The sequence below is a fragment of the Embiotoca jacksoni genome, unplaced genomic scaffold (genome assembly GCF_022577435.1).
Source record: "Embiotoca jacksoni isolate LCO1_2020_lvr unplaced genomic scaffold, fEmbJac1.0.p SCAF_2, whole genome shotgun sequence".
Lineage (NCBI taxonomy): Eukaryota > Metazoa > Chordata > Actinopteri > Embiotocidae > Embiotoca > Embiotoca jacksoni.
The window spans coordinates 14,512,801-14,532,956 of record NW_027185340.1 but is presented as its reverse complement, the minus strand read 5'-3'; the positions used below and the strand labels follow the sequence as shown (position 1 = coordinate 14,532,956).

The following is a 20,156-nucleotide window of genomic DNA, read 5'->3' as shown; positions in this document are numbered from 1 at the left end:
TTGCAAGTGCATTTGTTTTGAAATATACCACAGTTAGGTGTGCTTGTGCAAATTAACTCTAGTTTATACCCAACAGTCCTCGTTCAACTTAAATTATCAACAAAAAAAAAGTGCCACATAATGCAAGCGCTAACTTTATGTTAACTGTGATCGATTATGTTTCATTGTTTAGTTTAATAATGAAGAACAACAAAGGCTAGGTAATTAATTTATAGTGAATATATTCATCTGTATTGATCTACATATCGTTTTCTACTGTGTCCCCAGACCAGAGGTTGAGGAGGAAGACAGAGGAAGGAAGTGAATGTGAGGTAAAGGATACATTCGTATGCCGCCTGATCGTGAGCCAATGGCCAGAATCTTCTGCACGGGGTCAAAGGCCAAAGCAGTGGGCTGGTAGGGGAAACCATGACGCACCGTCTGCAAGAAAAAAACAACAACAAAGATTATGTTTTAAATAAACAAGACCATTCCTAGACTTAATGATAAACTGCTAAATGATTTTACTTTTCATTGTGAACAAGCATTTTGTCAGAATACTTTTTTTGTGAAGGACAACAAATATTTGTATGACTTCCACTTTACGGTTTATGAACTGAGGCTGGCAAAAACAAAGCTTTTTAGATGAGAGAAAACATTTTTCTTTTGACATTTGTGTGTGTTTACTTTTTAAACCTGTAACTTCTAGCTGAGGCAAAGTGATAACTTGTTTAACACTATTCTTGTCCAATACTGATACTATAACAAAAAAATATAAACGTAAACGACACATACATACATACATGCATCCATACAATATCTTGTAAACAGAATTTTTACTATTGCTTGAATATGCAAATAATTTTAACATCTATGAATACAAAACAAGACGTATCTGAACGCTTATTAAATTTCAAAAACTCTTTACAAGGTCAATACTCATCAAAACAAGGAGACTTTACAATAATTAGAATAGAACTGCAATTTATATTCATGCAGCAACGAGATTCTAGAACTAAAAAAAATTGAACAACCCTCAACAGTCATGTCGCCAAGCCTGACAAGGCAAAACCGCCCTGTCTCTCCCACTCCCACTCAAAGAAGCACCGCATGCACTGCAGCTGTCTGCCCTTGGTCATGTTAAATTTCCCAGCAGTGCCTCTCTTACAGTAATCTGCTCAGGGGGGAGGAGGGGTGTATGTAAAGACATGGACATCACTGCTGTTGACTAAAAACATTCAAACAATATCACTGTTTTACCAGAAAACTGCAGTATGAGACTACAAGACAGTAACAATAATACAGATAGGAATGAAAACAATTTTTTTTTAAAAATCATATTATAGTTAACGCTAAAAAAACCGCTGATGACTGCTCACGGGAGCACTATTACAGGCCATGCATTTGCAAAACATTATCACTAAAATAAGATATTTTTCGCTGTTTACTCATCTTTTTTCCATCCTAAAATGAGAATGAAAAAAAAAAAAAAAAAAAAAAAAAGTGTTTTGCTAAATTATTCCGGGTCAGCCTTGCTTCAAGTTCCACCATACCCATGCCATACAAACACGTCACTTCACTTTACTTTGGCTGACAGACCTCTTCTCACTTTGTATAGGGTCCAATCGTCTCCTCTCAGCTTTGTTGTGCATGTAAGGCTTTACTGCACACGTGTGATTATTCTAAATACATCCACAAACTCAGGACTAACTCACTGTGAGCTCTCAGGAATTGTGAGTAAAACAAAAAACCATGTATTTCTTTTACATTTTACAGATTAAATGATTAATTAAGCAAATAATTGGCCCATAAACTTATCAATAAATAATTGTTGGTTTCAAGTCACTGTATTTACTATGCAACATTTAATGTAAGTGTGTAATTAATGTACCATATCACGCCACCAAACATTTCCAGAATGAGGAAAGAACCGTCTAAAGCATGTACAGTATAATCCATGAGAGTCTGAAATCTCTGTTTTCTGCTCCCTATAGAGTAAACACTGAGTGTCCATAATATGAGGAATAGTAAATGGGAAAACAAGTGAGTGATTTCAGACACGTCCAAATTCCTCACCATCCACCTGAGCAGAGACCTAATCATCTGGATGTGTCAAGGCCTTTCCTGGAAATGCCATTTACTACTGGAAGTAACAGTTCATCATGTAAACTTGCATTCACAAAATCTCCTCAGCATAATTGATAATGAAAGCCACTGACCTTAAAAAAAAAAAAAACATTATTTGGCAGAGCAGGCCAACAGATGTTTGAAAGGATATTTCATCTGTAAAATTCTGAACAAAACTCACTAAATAATAAATCTCCATCTCTGAAACCACAAACACGCACACACCTCATCACAAGTACCTTTGTTTGGGTGCCTAAATTGTTGTAACACTGCTTTTGTGCTTTCATTAATGCTGGAGACGCATGAATTTCCAAAGATAATATGAAAGTCTGTGGATGAATGAGATGGTTATAAAATAATCAAACATGGAGAGAATGAAATCAGTCTGCAGTGATCACACTCCACGGAAAATAATGAGAAACAACACAGAGACAAACCAGAGTCTACATCTGTTTGTCTGCATGTGTACATGCTCTGCACATATTTCCCCTTCATATGCAGTAAACAAGAGCTTCCGTGGGAATCTATTTGCAATGCGTGCGTGCGTGCGTGCGTGTGTGTGTTTGTGTGTGTGTGTGTATGTGTGTGTGTGTGTGTGTGTGTGTGTGTGTGTGTGTGTGTGTGTGTGCGTGTGTGTGTGCGCGTGTGTGTGTGTGTGTACAGCTGTAGAATACCAATTAAGACTACCTGACCTTCAGATGCACATATTTCTGTTACGAAACTGATTCAAACACAGCAGGGTGCCAACGCTACATTTGGGCCTTTAAGTTCCTTGCATACAAATGGAGTGGTAATAACCCTTTAGATAAAAAAAAAAACAAATTAATTGAATCTACCGGCAGTTTTAAAAAGACTTTGATTTCATTGCATGTAAATTATGTTTTAAAAAATACCAAATTCCACAGTTTTGAAGTCACGCAGTACACAGCAAATGATAGCATCCTCCAGTCAGATTATATTTGAAATTATGTTGTCACCTGTTTTATTCCAAATTAAGTAGCAAAAACATGTATGACAAATCTTGGAATCTGCTATTTATTTCTTTATAGTGTTTAGGATTGCGAATTTTTTTTATTTCTGTTATACCACAATTTTTTCACACTGCTTTTTAAAGTAGAAAAAATTAACTAAGAACGCAACTAAATGGCCCAAAACAACATGTTACACATAAGATTTCTTCTTCTATCTCCTCAGAATTATTATTATAAAAACAAAAAATGTTCAAGTTATCTCAACTCAAGTTTTTTTTTAAATGTAATGGCTCTGAGACTGTAATTTTCCTCCACTATTTAATGTGTTCCTGCATTAAAGAGGTTGGGGTTGAGTTAATGGGGTTGAATCTGATTCCAGAAGTGGCTGCATCGAAAGGGCCTCAAAAGTAGAGAGGAAAATGTTTGCAGAATGGATGCAGGCCTTCACCCTGTCACTAAGAACTACTTGCCTTTCCTCTGACCCCCATTTATTGAAGAGGACAAAGATAAAGGTCAAGCATTTATACGAGTTGTCACATTGTAAATGTTTCAGCCTTTGGCAGCAGAGAGCTGCAGATGATACCGACAATGCCATTTCAAACTGACAGTCAAAAACACCACCATGACTGCAGCTCTGATCTAAAGATCATCAAAAAGTTCTGACACTCCAAAAAGAGAAAAGCGTCGGTCGTGCCGACACATTCGCATACAGAATCCTACAAATGTCACGGACATGGACACACACACAGAGGCCAAACACAAACATTTACACATTCATCCTCCAGGTGTTGCCACTAGTCCCCCTTAGATTCTCTCCCTAGACTAGCTTGACTCTGGTGCACAGTTGCTGGGATACGGGATCCCACCCGCCCATCCAATACATGTACAAGAGAGCCAAGAAGTGGATGAGAAACACATTTGCTCTGGTGAATCTCAGCTGCTTATACATATTTGAAGGCCAAAGCCATAAAGCCATTTTCTCCCTCTTTCTGTGTGTATTTGTACATTCAGTCCATCTATGTACATTTAGTCTATCTATATGTCTTCCTGTCTATCTGTCTGTCTGTCTGTCTGTCTGTCTTTCTGTCATTTATCTATCTACAGTCATACAGCTACCTAAGGAAGGTTAACTGTTCAGAAATATAAAAAAATGCAGTCTCCACTCAAAAACAGACCGAGAAAAAAATGAGCAAGGGAAAACAAGCACAGAAGAATTACTACGTGTATATTCATGCTGCCAAGAAGTACATTTCAAAATGCAGTCAGCAGTGCAGTAACTGTTGACCTGCTGCGAAAGACCTACGCTATGGCTGCCAAAGGCTGCATTACATCAACTCCACTCTCCATCCACCTCCTCCTCCTTTCACGTTCTCTGTTGTGCACTCAAACACAACCTTTATGCACACAAGCTTGACGTTCAATCAGCTAACCCCACACAGTTATTCCCCCCCCCTCCCCCCCCCAAAAGACTAATACCACCTCATGCCACCCACCAGCCTCTCTCTTCACACAGCATTCAGCTGCAGAGCTGGTCTAGACCCCCGGTTCTATAAATAGCAAGCAGCACCATGTCTACCACTGCCAGCCAATTGTGAATTGAGCAGCTATATCTCCAGCTTTGCATCAACACAGTGAAATGGCTTTAGATTTTCCTCATCTACATGTGAAAGCAATAGCAGTGTTCAACAATTACACTCATAGACTTTAAACACTTACATTTGGTAAGACTTAATCAAGAGGATATCATTTTCAGCACTGTGCACTTTGTTCATTTTCTCACAAAAAGTGCAAAGAAATAAAGAAAAAAACAAAACAGTGCACGTTGAGTCAGAATACTCTGATTTGCTAAACTCTGACGCTAACAAATCTTTTATCTCCTAATTCTTTGTCATTAACAACATTTATTTTACGAAATGTTCAGGTAGCAGGCTTTATGTTTGAAGCCAAAACTGACCTTGTTTTTGACTCTTCCAATGACAACCATCATCAATTCTACGCTGTCTTATATCAGCTAATTAGCATACATTTTATAATTGACTTGATGAAAAGCAAACAGGTGGGGATTAAAGTTCCTTCTGTGAGCCATGGCGCAACTGTGTTTGTTAGACCAAACAATCCTCACTGTGTAACAGTGACCAACAAGATAAGCAAAGCCCTGAGAAAATTACGACTATGATATTTTCTGTGGCAACATAAACCATTTAAAAACATATTCTTACTGAAGACACAGAGCATAGGTACATACACAACAAATGACCTTTTGAAAGCGCGGTGTAAAGACATAAAAACAACAACAACAATGACCCCTCCTCCCCCTTCACCCCCTCCTGAAGCCATTAGTAACCAGTACGCTGCTCCCGATCCTGAGAGCCTACAAGTAGACGCATGCATTAGATGGATGACTGTTCCATTAGCTAACTAGACGTTGAAAGATGTTGCTTTAGTATTGTCAAATAACTGCCACTTTCTTAGGCATGTCAACAACTATAAATAAGCCTGATGTTACCTGACCCAAATGTTTCTGCGTGAATGTAGACACATTTACAAATCAATTGCTGGCAAAATGAGCATACATTTTTCAGAAACAATACAATTTCTCAATTTCAACATTGAACATGTTGTCTTTGGTCTATTTGCAATCAAATATGGGTTTTCATGATTTCCAAATTGTTGTTTTCTGTTTGTATTTACATTTTACACAGCGTCCCACCTTTTGTTAGAAATGGGGGTGTATATGTCTGGACTTGCTCCATAGGGAATCTTTTTGAGTTGCTGCTTCATACGGGGCATAGACCCTGGGTTCATTTTGAAATGTTTGGAGCAGCCTTTAAACAATCAGTATTGATATGTGCTGAGGCCAAAACTCTACCACCACTACAACTACATTAATAAAAAAAAAAAACACATTCAAATTCAACCTAATCCCACCAAACCACTCCCACTGGTCACTGATTAGTCTGAACTTCAGAGTAGTATGCAAACCTAAAAGCAAACAGAGTTTCCACACCATAATCACAGCAAAGAAAACTGAAGCTGCACTCAAATCAGGTAAGATGACATGTAAGATGAAATAATTACTAAAACAGGTAGTCAGTTACAACTGGCCCAACTTGTTAACAGATTCCCTATTTGTTCCTTCAGTATGACATATGGCAACTCCACTGAGGATCTTAGACAATGGTACATAAGTAATGCACCGAGCAGACTCTGCGGCCTGACCTTGATGGTGCTTGGATGCATTTATCTACACAACAACAAAATCACAACGGAAGCGTTGCGCGCACACCAAGTACAAATGGAGGAACGGATGAAAAGGCCACTTGTGATGTGCAGTTTGAAGCAAGAGCACTGACAAGTGGTGAATAATACATAGTGAGAGTAGTATGTGTGAAGATAGCCGAGGAAAGCAAAGGGAAATGGAAATGATGGAGGGAAATTTACTGCACGTAGGAGGTCACCGCTATGATTGTGTACTTTTCTTGTGAAATCTCAACATTATTTTATTCATCATCTTAAATCAGCTTCACAAGGCGCAGATTAGCTAATGAGGATATTGCTTGTAATGTATTTCTGTTTATTAGGTTGTTTATTATCAATTACATGCTGTTTGGGCTAATGGCTAATGACTAATGGCTTATAGCTTTCGATACTTTCAGGTCTGTGATGACAGGATCTTTATTTATATTTCTTTGTTTCTATGCAAATGCCCTTGCAGGGATAAATAAAGGTGCAACAAACTGAATCGTAATGACGATCATTATATTGTAAACTAATTACCACAGCACCTACGCTGCCACGATGTTGGCCTGTAAATATTTTTTGCGGTTATTTGATCGTTAAGACATTAAATGGTGGCTTAAGGTTATTTTTCTGAAATTCCACCTCATCTAAAATCAATGTCACTGGATCACATGTATATTTTAGTGAAATGGGGGCGGTCACTTTAAATTTCTTTGCACAGGTCAGCCTGTCTCGTACATCTGGTGCTTTTGGCGTACAGCAGTTGGGACACCTGTTGTTGTTGTTATTAAGCTCGTGGCTGTAACTATATACAGTATTCCCGCTGTCTGGTCAGTTGTTGTTATAAAAAAAAAGAAAGAAAAGAAAAAGAAACATCACTTTTTTTCATTAGAAAAGGGATTACTTTTTCCTTGGTGAACTCAAAGATAACACATGGAGCATTAGGTAATTTATGCACCGCTTCTTGTTACCATTTTATTCATAGATAGATAGATAGATAGATAGATAGATAGATAGATAGATAGATAGATAGATAGATAGATAGATAGATAGATAGATAGATAGATAGATAGATAGATAGATAGATAGATAGATAGATAGATAGATAGATAGATAGATAGATAGATAGACAGATTAGACTTTATTAATCCCACAATGGGGACATTTTGTCGTCACAGCAGCATGTACACAGTATGAACAAATGTACATGTTATATTTATAAAAAATAACATCTATAAAATGAATAACAGATAACAGTAAAAAAACTAATCTTCACTATAAAATACTTTTACTATATTATAGTAAAAGTTAATCACTTTAAGTGAATAGACAAACATCATTTTTGGATTTCAATTTGATCAATAAAAAATGGTCGGTGGATAGTGTTATTGAAATGAGAATATTTAGAGGTATTAGAAATGAGAAACATAACATAAAAGTAGAACTAGGGTTTGTTTTTTTTAGGCATGCAAAGCTTGTGTCCTCTTGCATTTCTGTATGAAGTCATTACACATACAGTTTGTCTTTGTGTGTGTTATGTGTTGCTTTCACGCATACAAATTGTTCACCTGCATCATCCAGGTGTTTTTAGCAGCTGTCCCCTCTGGCGAAACGTCAGGATGAGACAGAGGTGCAGAGAAAAGTAGAGAATTCCTGTCACAATCATCCATTCTAATTTACTTGACTTTACAGAGTCAGTGAGCCCATCAAACAAACTGAGCTACACGTGGCTTCCCCTACCAGGGTTTGAAGGGAGATATTTTGAGGTTGCTCTAAAATCCCTTTGATCTCGTCGGTAGCTGCCCAAAATGAAAAAAAAAGAAAAAGAAGAGGCATAACTGAACGTGGATAGGGGAGAAGACGTTTGGGAGGAGGAGTGGAAGAGGACAGCAGGGATTTCTGAGTGTGGGAAACAAGTGCTGAAGAATACAGTGGTTACAAAACACGGCACGATCTCGTGCATTTCTTGTCAGGCACACGTTTGTCTTTGTTTTCTAACCAAGGGTTAATGCTTATTGATTGGTCAAGATACATACCATCCGCTCTTCCTAGAGTCCAAGATATTTTTCTTTTTTTTTTGTCTTTAAATGGGAACATGTCAAGTCTGCACACATATAATATGCCCAATATGTACAAGTAAAAAAATAAAAAATAAAAAAAAGATTCAAAGCAATTTGTCTTTTAAATGCATCCGTTTGGTTACACTTTTAAACATTTAGGTCTAATATAACTGTTGTTTGAATAGCATTTTCTTGGCTCTTGGAACATATAGCAGCATTGAGCACGTACATGTAGTTTCCTTGCTATAGTAACGGAACCTAAATGGCATTTGTATTGTTCTAAACACCTTTTTAATCTAAAAGAAAATCCTCAGCAGACAAGACATAATGGGAAATACATAGCCTGTTTACCTGGAGACATACTATTTTTACAGCAGTGAGGACCACTATACCAGAAGATGCAAAGTAATAGTGTGCCGGCTACACGAACTCACTTCATTAACAGGAGGAAGAAAAACATCCCTACTGTCTCACTGAGGTGATCTGAATCACTGTGGGAATGATTGCGCGGCAGAAAATTCTGAGCGTAAAGGTAAAAACACTGTGACAAATGCAGGAGCAGACAAGTGCGTTCAGCTTTTGATATTTAAGCCTATCCTTTCCCCGGTGTCTTTTGTCATGAATAAAAAGATGCAAGGTTTTTCGGTGTATGATTTAGTATCATGCTGAAAGCAAAACAATGAAGGGACTTTTGTTCATCACTGAGACTGAGGCTGATCTAATAAGCACTTCCTCTATGGCACATGAATACACACACACATACACACACACACACACACACACACACACACACACACACACACACGGAGCAGCCCACAAATGTGAAAAGGGTGACAATACAGTGTGAGAGCTGGGATGTATGAAAACAAATGCATGAGCCTGGATAAGCTTTCCTCTCTGCTGACTGTAGTGGGCTCATTCGTATTAGAGCTTCAGACTACACTGTGTGGGCCAGAGAGGGTGGGGAAGAGTCAAATATCTTTGTATGTATGTATGTATTTATGCATGTTTTCCTATATCTGTGTACATTCATGCATTTAGATTATGTCTAAAGTACTGTAGGATTTGTTTGGAGGCATCATTATGTACACAACAACACAGATGCATGTAGACACATTGTAAAGACTTGTGGTAATCAAATGTTTTCTATCTCGGCTCCGAGATTGTGTGGGAGACTATCTCCCTGTGCGGGTCAGGCCAGCAAACTGCAGAGTGTTTTTAATCTCTTCTAAGAACCTATTTAAGATTGATTTCTTTGCAACATTTTTTCTTTCTTTGTTCCCCTGCTTGTGTTGTATTATTTATACAAGTGCTTTATCATTAAAGTATAATGTTTTGAACTTTGTAACCCTGATTTTGCAAAGAGCTATATAATCTAAAATTGCATTACCTTACCAACAAAGAAATACTTCACTATTTCAGTAAGCTACACACACAATGCAGTCACTTTTTTTTTTTTATCTGGCAGCGTTTGATGCCATTCTTCTCATTTGACCCCTTATCTCCAATGATGAAAGCGTGGGGCCTTACAGCTACAAATACATACATACAAGTGCAAACCAATCTCATGTGTTTATGTGTGTTTGGAGCATCTGATTGTTGTGATTGTAGTCTGTGGCTTCATTTTGTGCTTTCATGCAGCCGCGAGGTCAGAATAAAGCAGCCATGCGTGGACATAGTGTATATCTGGTTTAACCTTTGAACCACAGCAGCAGGCATGTCAGTGAATCAGTCATGGCATCAGCACCATGCCTTAGGCTCAATGTAAACAGTAGGAGAGGACAAAGTTGTCACGTGTTACTACCCACGATGCTACAATGCAACATGTCACTCTGCACTCTAATGATCACTGAGGAGGATATACATTCACACATGATTGGTTGTCAAGATACAAATGTGTTGCTTTTAAGTACGTTTCATGACATTCTAATTTGCTGTATCGTCTGAAGAGCAGCAATTCCTATATTTATGAATTTTTAAAACCCATTCAATTCATAGATTTTGACTAACGTGGTTAGTGATCCCGCTTGCACGCCACAAATTTATATTCTATGTCAGTTATAATCCCTGGTGTCCACATTTCCTTTTCAGAAACTTCAACAGAAACATCAAGTAGGTGAGGTTTATCAGGTGCTTGAGAGTATAGCTCTTAAGAGCGGAGGGAGACACTACCCACTCAAAGGCGAGGAACAAACCTCATGTTGGTTTAAAGCTTTGTTGCACTTCAGTTCCTAGTGCCTTGACTTTCATGATTAAGTTTGAACTCAGCAGTCTCAGTCGCACATTGAAATATTGCGATGATATTGCTTTGCTTCTATTTTCCCTGACAGCAAAGTGCAAAGAAAGGGCAATGAACATGAAAATGGACATTACTGATGGTTTTCTGCAATTAGCCACACAGAAGTTAAAGGCTGCAGGAACAACAGCAGACAGTTGGACATTGTTTCTCGGCTGTGTGTTTTACTCATGAAGAGAATTTGCAGAACACGTCTGCCATTAATAAGCAGTTATTGCCTTTTTATAAACTGTCAAGACAAAATGTATTCAGCGGGTCAACGGCAGTTTTAAGATGATTGACTTCCACCATCTCTCTTTTCCTCAGACTTGAACAATGATGTAGCCATGGAAACGTAAGCAAATATAATGTGAAAAACAAACACAAAACATGCATTGTGGAAGTGGCCTTTCAGGAAAGGTGAGGATGGTTTACACAGCCAACAGCCCTGGTTGAATAGAAGAATGGTAAAAATAAAAATAAATTACTACTATATCAAAGTAGAATTTTTTTCTCAATTGGAACCACGAGTCACACAGAAGAGGGAGAACCAGGGATTATTCCACGTGAGAGTAGAATAATGGAAAGCTGAGTGAAATGAAGGGCTGTTTGAAAAGCTCACTTGATTATATATGCACAGCATGAGGTAAGGCAGGCAGTCTGCTGTCACCGAATGGACAAAGCATTTTGAGAGCCCACACAAAATCAAGCGGAAGCTATTTCTCTTTGGCTCTCTCCAACACACACTGTCACAAACAGACAAAATGTAAAATATGATACAAGAGTTCATGTATTCATACAGACATGAACTAATTCCTCCATCTATCTCAGTGAGCTCTGCTTTTGAGCCATTCAGAATCTCTTTCATTTTGCACTCATGTCACTCAGTCGTACTACTGTTATCTGTTCATGTCATTTCTTTCACAAGGTTCATATAATTTACAGGAAAAAAGTAAGATAATGCTTTTTCAAAAAGTACTTTGGTACTACATTAAGCGATTTGTGCATACCGCAAACCGCACGCACGATACTTCTTAAACACTGTATGCTGCACTTATTTAGAGTTTAGTGAGAATCTCTTCCACCTATCACCCCACCCAATCTTCTCCTCTCAGCCTGACATCAACTCCTCCTTAATTGATCCCACACTGTGGCTTCTGACAGGCAGCCGACACATGGTAATGTGAGACTAGCTGGAACTCAACCCACTGAGTCATCACACCCATGGAGAGCTTGTGGGGTCGCTGCTGAGGGGAGTGAGGTGATGTCATCTTTACAAGACCACGTATTACGCTGTCAGAGGCAGGAGACAGAGGGAAGCGAGGGAGGGCCCAAACATCTAACCTCTGAACATCAAACATAAGTTTAACAAAAAAGTTTTCTTCTGAAATTCTGCATTAAAACCATTTTTACCAACGGTTACAACATGAACGTGCTGCAGATGATTTCAGCATTTACTTTCTGCATGAAACTGTGTTGCAAATGTGTGAACAGTATACGTCAATGCAACGTTAACAAGTGCATTAATCAATGCACTGTTTGTGGAATCCTGAATCATGTATGCTCATGTTGGTTAGATAATTAGCACCTTCTTCAGGCAAATACATTAAGAGCTTTAAACAACAAGACAAGCTAACAAGCTAACATTTTGAGGAAACACTGATTGCAGGTTCGATTGAATTGGTCAAACAAATCAATTCCCAGTCAAAAAATACACCTGCCAAGCTAACATGCTCAATGAGAATACTAAAATCCTGACGTAGCATGTAGGATCTTAGCTGAGCATGCTGGCATACTAACATTTGCTAATTAGCAGTATATATAAAGATGGCTGAGACTGATGGCAAGGTTATTTACCAAAGTACTATATGTTGACATTATGATGAAGGGGAAATACCAATACAATTCATTCACATAAATGTGAGTATAAAGTTTAACATTTTTTTTACATATTAACATCTTTGGGCACAAGTCAGAGATCACAGGGGTGACAATTTCTACATGATAAGTTTAAACTTTGATCTATTGGCACAACTAAAAAATGTCAGGTGATCACCAAAGTCGCAGGGCTTTATCCTTTGCAATATCTCAACTTTGACCCTATCCTTTCAAAAGTTTAGATAATTGTGTACAAACAAAACTGCCTGGCAAAACTAAAAGTAAAAAATTACGGCCCTACGGCAGATTTCTGTCTTGCAGCACAAAGCAACTAAATTCTTCTATAAAATTAGTTATCTCTTGTTATCCAAATGGACATTAGAGAGGATGTTTCTATTGAAAAATAGAATCTGAAATGTGGTTGTGCTGGTGTAATGGGTAATCATACATCCCCTTTTTAGATTCATGAGTTATTAAATGAGATTGTAAACGTGAATGGGGTCAAGATGTCCCAGTAGTGCACCTTTTAACAAGCTCTAGATTAAACGATATTAAAGAACTCAAAACCTAATAGAGGTCAGACACAAATATTTAACTGCAGACATGAGACCAGTTAAACAATACTTGTGTATATTATACAAATAATGGTTTTACTCTCTGAGCAGCAAAGGAAAACGTATTATCATCTTATTATAGTATTAGAGTACCTCATACCTCTTATCTGGGTGGATGTTTGAGTGTACAAGATATCCTACTTTGACATTACAGAATATCTCTTTCAAAAACATCATGCTTGTATGTAGAAGTGATCGTATACATTTATTTGCTTTAACTTTTTCTAGCAGAAATGATAATTGAAACAACACATAGACACAACATTTAGAAAGAAACTTAGTTACGACCAGATTACATTTTGTATCAAGATAATGAGGACACTATTATCGCAAATACGTTGACAATATCCGATCTTTTAGTATAATATCTACTTGCAGTGATTTCAGAATTATTCAACTTTTTTATGGCTGTGTTAAAGCCCTCACAGCACTTTGTCAGGGTTAGGGGAAGATCACGGTCTAATTGGACACAAAAAACACTTGCATTTACTTGTGGCACAAAGAGTAGACAATGATCTATTCCTGACCTTAATTAACCTGCTTTTGTTTCTTCAAACTAATCACAGACTGCATATGTGGATTCTAAAGTTTGGCATGAAAGTCAAATGCTTTGTACACCCAACATCCAACCCAACCACCTCCGGGTGACCCAATGCAGTTTATAAATGCTCATTAAAAAAAAAAAAAAAATGTTGCCTGTGATCAGCATCAACCAGCAATTACTTTTCTATAAGTCTGACTCATGGGATGCAGAATGTTGATATAAAACTGCCACTGATTCACCCTCACTATTTTCAATCAACATGTTCCTCCTTTTCTGCTATCTGTGTGTTATCGTTTTTAAAATCCCCCTTGCAATAGGAAACAACAATAACAACCGCAGAGCTAGCAACCACACAGGCTAACAAAGGCAAGTTTTGAGGGAGATTTGAATCATGCAATAAGCCTGTTGGAATATTTACTGTCTTTTGCAGGGATGTAGCAATTTTAATGCCCTGGCTTGCCTCACTACAGGCAAATGTTCCACCAAAACCAGTCCAACAGATCTTTTGTAGCTTTCATACTTTTGTAAGAATTGGAGCAGCCATGTGGCGTTCATAAAATAACAGCTGATTTGCCCAGACTGTTCTGATTTTGCTGCCCCGAGTTTGATAGTGTCTGATGACAGTGATCCAGTCATAGATTGTGAAAGCATGCCAGAACTGACTCTACAGTCACAAAGCAGAGATTCAATCAATTTTGATATTATCTGTCAGAATAAGATATTTTACACACACTTCTGTGACTAAAAGTATTTCCAGAAATTCAAATTAAAAGGGTTACAGTTCTATTCGTCATTGCGACAACTAGGATTTAATGACTATGAAAACCATCACATTTAATTGATTAAAATTCCCTATTTAATACTCCACTTTAGAGATGTGAAGGGGTAGAGTGGAAGTGACACAATGAATATGTATGAAGTCAGTTGAGGTAAAGACTTCACAGAATGCAAAAGACAATATTATAAGACACAATGGCGTTACCAATTAGCATATTAGTGATTTCCAAACTGCTAAGAGCTTCTATTTTTAGATATACAAGCTGTATGCGGCATTTTTATAACATGCTGACTCTGTATCATGGAAGACTGGGATTGCGACACATCTTTTTGGCCACAATAGTGGAAACGGAAACGACATAATATCATGTTTCGAGTAAAAAAAAACAACAACCATGTAGTGAACATCAATCACAAAGTAAAAAATACTGAGCAACTCCCTTTAAAAGAATACTTCCACAGACACCCAGAAAAACAAAAATTGTCAGCCCTAAATATATTATTTTGTTTGTTCCCTCTACAACTAATTTACTCCTGAATTATCCGAGGCTTAGATTCAAGTAACTCCAGGTCTTTAGGTTTCTGCAGAGTGTTCAAAAAGGCAATTATGATCCTAACGTCATGCTCTATCTCTTTCCAAAAGCGCTCGGCTAGTTTGACATCTGGGGATTGTGCAGGACAAGTAAAGTGAAGTGACTGTTCCTGGAAGCAGACTGAGATGAGACGGGGCATGAAGGGATGCATCTGGTGAGCAACCATGTTTACATACAGTGTGCACGGCCCTAAAATGAGGCCTCTGTTGTGAGGCATGTCAAGCCAACACTCTACGTCATTAGGTCACCAGCAGCAGCTTGTTATGCTTGCACAAGACAGAACGGATCCATGATTCAAGTTGGTTACGGGTTGTTGTTTTTTTGTACCATGTAGTCATCCAGTTCTGGCTCTCGTCCCCTTGTAGCTTGTTCTTCTCTTTTTTAGCCCAATGTGGCCTTCTTTGAAGTAGGTCACCTCAACACTTGAGGGTTTTTGATTTATACCATAGTGCATAAAACTTTTCCCCTGAACTTCTATTTGCATATTTGTAGCCTCCCTGTCAGCTTGAACAAGTCTGGTAACTTTGTCGGACCTCTCACCATCAAATCTTTACCGACATAACTGCCATTGACATCTTGCTGTTTTTGACCCAGTTTGCAGGCTTGAAACAGAGTCCACAAGTTTGTGTCAACCCTGTGCTCTTGAAAAATCAAAGGAAAGCACTTTACCGCTGCACCGTAGTTTTAGCCAAAGGGAATTTTCTGTTTTAAATTTTCTGTTTCCCATCGATGATTTGCCATTGTGTCAAATATGTCAAAAGAGTTTTGTATTGAGCAACTTTTTATGTTTCTTATAGTGATTTAAGCTAACACAGAGCATTATGTTCTGTTATGGTAAAAGTATTTGTGTCCCAAATTGTGAAATGTATTCGTTGATTTTTTTTTTTTTATTCTACAAATCACTTTCTCCATTTTACGAGATAAAGACTGCCAGTGAATATAAAGCCTGCTTGGCTTAAACCACCTCCTAACCTCCTGCCCTCCTATTATCTTCACATCAAGGACATAATAAGTGGTGCATCAATTTAGTGTAATTATATTTTTTTTCATCACACAAATCAATACAAATTTATGTATACTATGAAACAAAAGCAATAACAAGGTTGGTGAGGCGGTTAATGTTTTGGTTACAAAGGATCTTGTGGCTTATTTTAAAGTAAAATGTATCATCCACTTTAGTCAATTCAGCAACCACTCAGCACAATGCAATTCAGTTCAGTGTGTCCCACTCTCGCTCTTTCACTTTCCACCTCCAACACCAAATTAACTCATTTTGCTCTTAACCAAAATCAATCAGTCTATAGATTCAATTAAACTACAGGCCACCTGCGCACCTCTCATTTCCCTCTTTGACTCGTCGATATGGGCGAGATTTCACCGAACCCTTCTTTCAGCACCTCGAGTAAAATCACTCAACAGCACCTTCTCGGCCAAACTGTAAACACATAAAAACGCTGCATAATAAAAACTGATTTGTTGCATCTTCCCACACTGCACAGTGAGGACAAAAGTCATGACTAACTTCGAGAAGTTAGCCAAATGCTCCCACACATGCTGCACCAACTCACAGAATTATATCCCCATCAGAAAGTGTAGCTCCTGTCTAAAAATATGTGGGGCAGTGAATGGAAACGGTAAATTTAGATGACTGGAATGTACCTCAGCTCTGCTGTGTTTATTTGAGATAAGAAATGTTTTTCTGTTTTCCAATACAAATTTGAAGGCCGTGTGTTTGGTTTACATTCAGGAAACTTACATTCTCATGTTAATCCAAACGATGAAACACATTGATTTTCTTTGTTTATTTTAACATTGGATTCCATAAAACTCTAGCATGGAAATAAACCTGTTTCTGCTGTGTATAGGCTATTAATACATGTGCTCATATGTTCTAGCTATAAATTGAATGAGGAAAAAAGGTCAGGGTAGACAGATTTTTAATCATTGCATGGTACAGTCTGTCATTGTTTGCACATCTACATCAGACACTGCCCACAACAACATGAGAAAGCAGAATCCCTGTTAAATGACAGACAATACCAAGGAAGCTTTTTTGCACACTCATTCTCGTCCAACAAAACACCGGACTTAATTCAAGTTTCACTTTCAAATGTGTTTGCCGTGTTTTTTAAAGCTCTATCTGAGGAAAACATTGTTGTCATGGATATTAAGGCCAGAAATATGCCTATACACAAGGATGATTTGCATATGATTGGTCCATTATGTGATAATATAATGGACCAGTGATACATACAACCTCTCCATTCCACCTGGAACCCTGTCTTCACTTAATTAATTGATAGACATAATTGGTGCAGCTTCCTCCACCTCCCTCCATCTCTCACTCCCTTTCAAACACAACCACACATAAACACATTCAACCTGCACAGTCTTGAATTAACAACACAGATGATTGTGGTGGTAGTAGTGAGATGGGGGTATATTTGTACATTGACGTCTCTCTCATGAGAAGTTCAGTCAATCCAACCATGCATTGAGGCACTCACTGGAGGAGGGAGCAGCTTCCTGCATGGGACCAGGCAATCATGCTGTTCTTTTCTAGCAATTTCTCCTGCCTGTTATAGGGTGCTCTGCAGCATCCTTTCCAGCTTGTGAATCAACCTCTCTCCCTCAGTCTCCAACAACCTCCCAAACCCCCCCCCCCCACCGGTGTTACTCTGCCCAATAATAATACAGCAGCAGTGGCGAAACAACCCCGTTTCTCCTGGGCTCTCAATGAATTATTCACTGCCATATCCAAAATTTACCCCCCCCCCCCCCCCCCGTTTCTTTAAGGGTGAGGAATAATCGCTGTAGTCAGCTCCAAAATGCATCCAGAAAATGGGCTGCAATGGACGGCAGGAGAAGCTATAAATACCCCCACCTCCCTTGTTCTCTCCCTCCTTCCCAGTGAAAAGCGCATCAGCTAGGACAGTACTGCAGGGTCCCTTCGCTGGCTTGATGTGCACTTTTTTTTTATGCAAGGGAGGGACACCAGTTATGTCATCGCTCCTACACCATTCGTGCCTGCTCGCTAATGCAACAGGGATGCTGCCATTCATTGACTTGACGTTTGAACAGTTTGGAGTGCATGTGTGCGAGCAACTGCAGCCCATACAACATGCTGGTGACGGGGCGCATGCACTGTAGATGTACTGCACACAGCCCACTGATGGGAGCTGGAGAGGACCCAAAACTGTAGCACACTCACACATATGCCAGCTGTGCGGGCAGGTCCGCGGGGGCAAAGCCTTGGAGAATGGGTGACTAATGGAATAACCACAATTATATGCGGTTAAGGTCCATACATAAAAGAACCACTGACGCTGGTATGAACAGGAGCTTTTGTCGGTGGAAACTCTGAATGTCCTTCTGCTGTTTTAAAAAAAAAAAATGTCCACCCCTCAATTGGAAACGAGGAGCTGCCCGCGGTGCTGAACTTTCAACACAGAGAACACCCCAGATCAGGCACAACAGCTGAACTCACAACAGATTCAACTTTTACGACCCCGTTTCACATCACTAATGGCTAAGTCCCTGCAGACACCATTCGGTCCAAAAGCACCATATATATATATATATAAACCAATGAGGGAAACAAGAGTCCAAGGTGTTACATGCTGTTACTGACAGGGCACTGTGGACCTCACTCCCCTTTGTCGGATGTTGCAGGCCTGCAACTACATAGATCTCTCCATTCACCCACCTTACACAGCTGAAAGTTTTCCGATACTAGCGTCTCTTGGATGTCGATTTCCTTGGGAGTTTGCGCCGCGGTGGGAGTCCCGGCCGCGCTGCCGCACGATGGAGATCCCATACCAGTCCCTCCCGGAGATGAGGTGGTCAAGCCGTCCAACACCTTCCGAAACTTCTTCATTTTGTATCGCTCTTTGTATGTTTATAGGTTAAGGGAAGAGAGGAAGAAGACTTTCTTTGTTCTCCCAGTATCCACTTCGATGCAAAGATCCCAACTCGTTGAGGGAGCTCAAGAAAAAAAAAAAACGTCGCGTCCCGAAGCCAGTAGTGGGGTAAAAAAAAAAAGAAAAAAAAAAAAAAAAAGACACCCCTCTCTCTTAGGTGCAATTTAAAAAGTCACAGAGGCATCTCATCCTGCTCTCTGGCTGTTGCCCACATAAAATGTATGCGTCTGATCCACTCTGATCGGAGGATTTCCGCCAACGTTGCAGATGCAGGTCGCCTATCTCATATCAGTGCTGGTGAAACTACTCAACTTCATCCTCCGTCTGCGTCCTAAAGTAACATCCACTCCCGAGCTCGGAGAAAAATCCCACACCTCAACATAATCGGAGCAGCGATGTTTACACAAACATGTCAGACAGAAGTGGACAGATAAGAAGAAGAAAAAAAAAAACTTCAGGTAGGTCAGTCCACTCCTCCCCCCGCCTCCCCGGAAAAAAAAAAAAAACACTCTCAAAACACTGTGGTTGCCAGTAACAGGAAGAGAACTGGCAGTCAACAGACAGAAGACGCAGAGGCAATGCAGTTAAACGAGGTCGGACTCCTCAGTCAGGCCACGAGACGATACAACTCAACCATCGAGAAGAAGGAGAGGGGGGTGGGGGGTGGTGGGGGTGGTGGTGGTGTGTGGGGGGAGGAGTGCTGTGCGCTCGCGGTGTGAACTCGGGGATAATCTATGGATCGATGTGAGTCGTTTTTTGTTTTTTTTAATATCATCCAGCTGCGTTTCTGCGTTGCTTCCATGCAGTCCAGAGACAGGAGACGGGAGCTGTCCGTGGTGCTGGAAAACCTTAACCAGCCAGCTCCGCGCCCCGCCCCGCCCCCTACCCACTTCTCTCTCTCTCTCTCTCTCTCTCTCTCTGCCTCTCTCTGCCTCTCCTCCCGCCCTCTCATCACTGATTGGGTACAAAGCTCTAAATCAGAGAAACAGAATGAGGAAGGAAAAGAAACACGACAATAAGGGAGTAATTCACCTTAACATAAAACAGAAATCCATTCATGTTTCATTTCCCTACAAGAGACAATGCAATACAAACAAAAGCGAGGTCTGAGGGGAGAATCAAGCACTGGACATATTTAAGCTGCACGTTTTGGATGGTTGAAGCATTTTATTTGCACT

At 39.4% G+C, this 20,156-nt stretch overlaps 1 protein-coding gene across 16 annotated transcripts in view; it reads right to left on the bottom strand.

Annotated features, from left to right (window-relative positions):
- Positions 1-19,807, bottom strand: part of stxbp5l (syntaxin binding protein 5L) — a 129,597-nt gene extending 109,790 nt beyond the window's left edge. For all 16 annotated transcript variants that reach the window (XM_069154715.1, XM_069154716.1, XM_069154722.1 and 13 more), the window contains exons 1-2: positions 18,765-19,807; positions 323-420 (exon numbers count right to left, since the gene is read on the bottom strand). In XM_069154715.1, the coding sequence (XP_069010816.1) occupies positions 323-420; positions 18,765-18,935 (269 nt within the window). In that variant the 5' untranslated portion in view covers positions 18,936-19,807. The remainder of the gene's footprint in view (positions 1-322; positions 421-18,764) is intronic.
- Between the last annotated feature and the right edge of the window lie 349 nt (positions 19,808-20,156).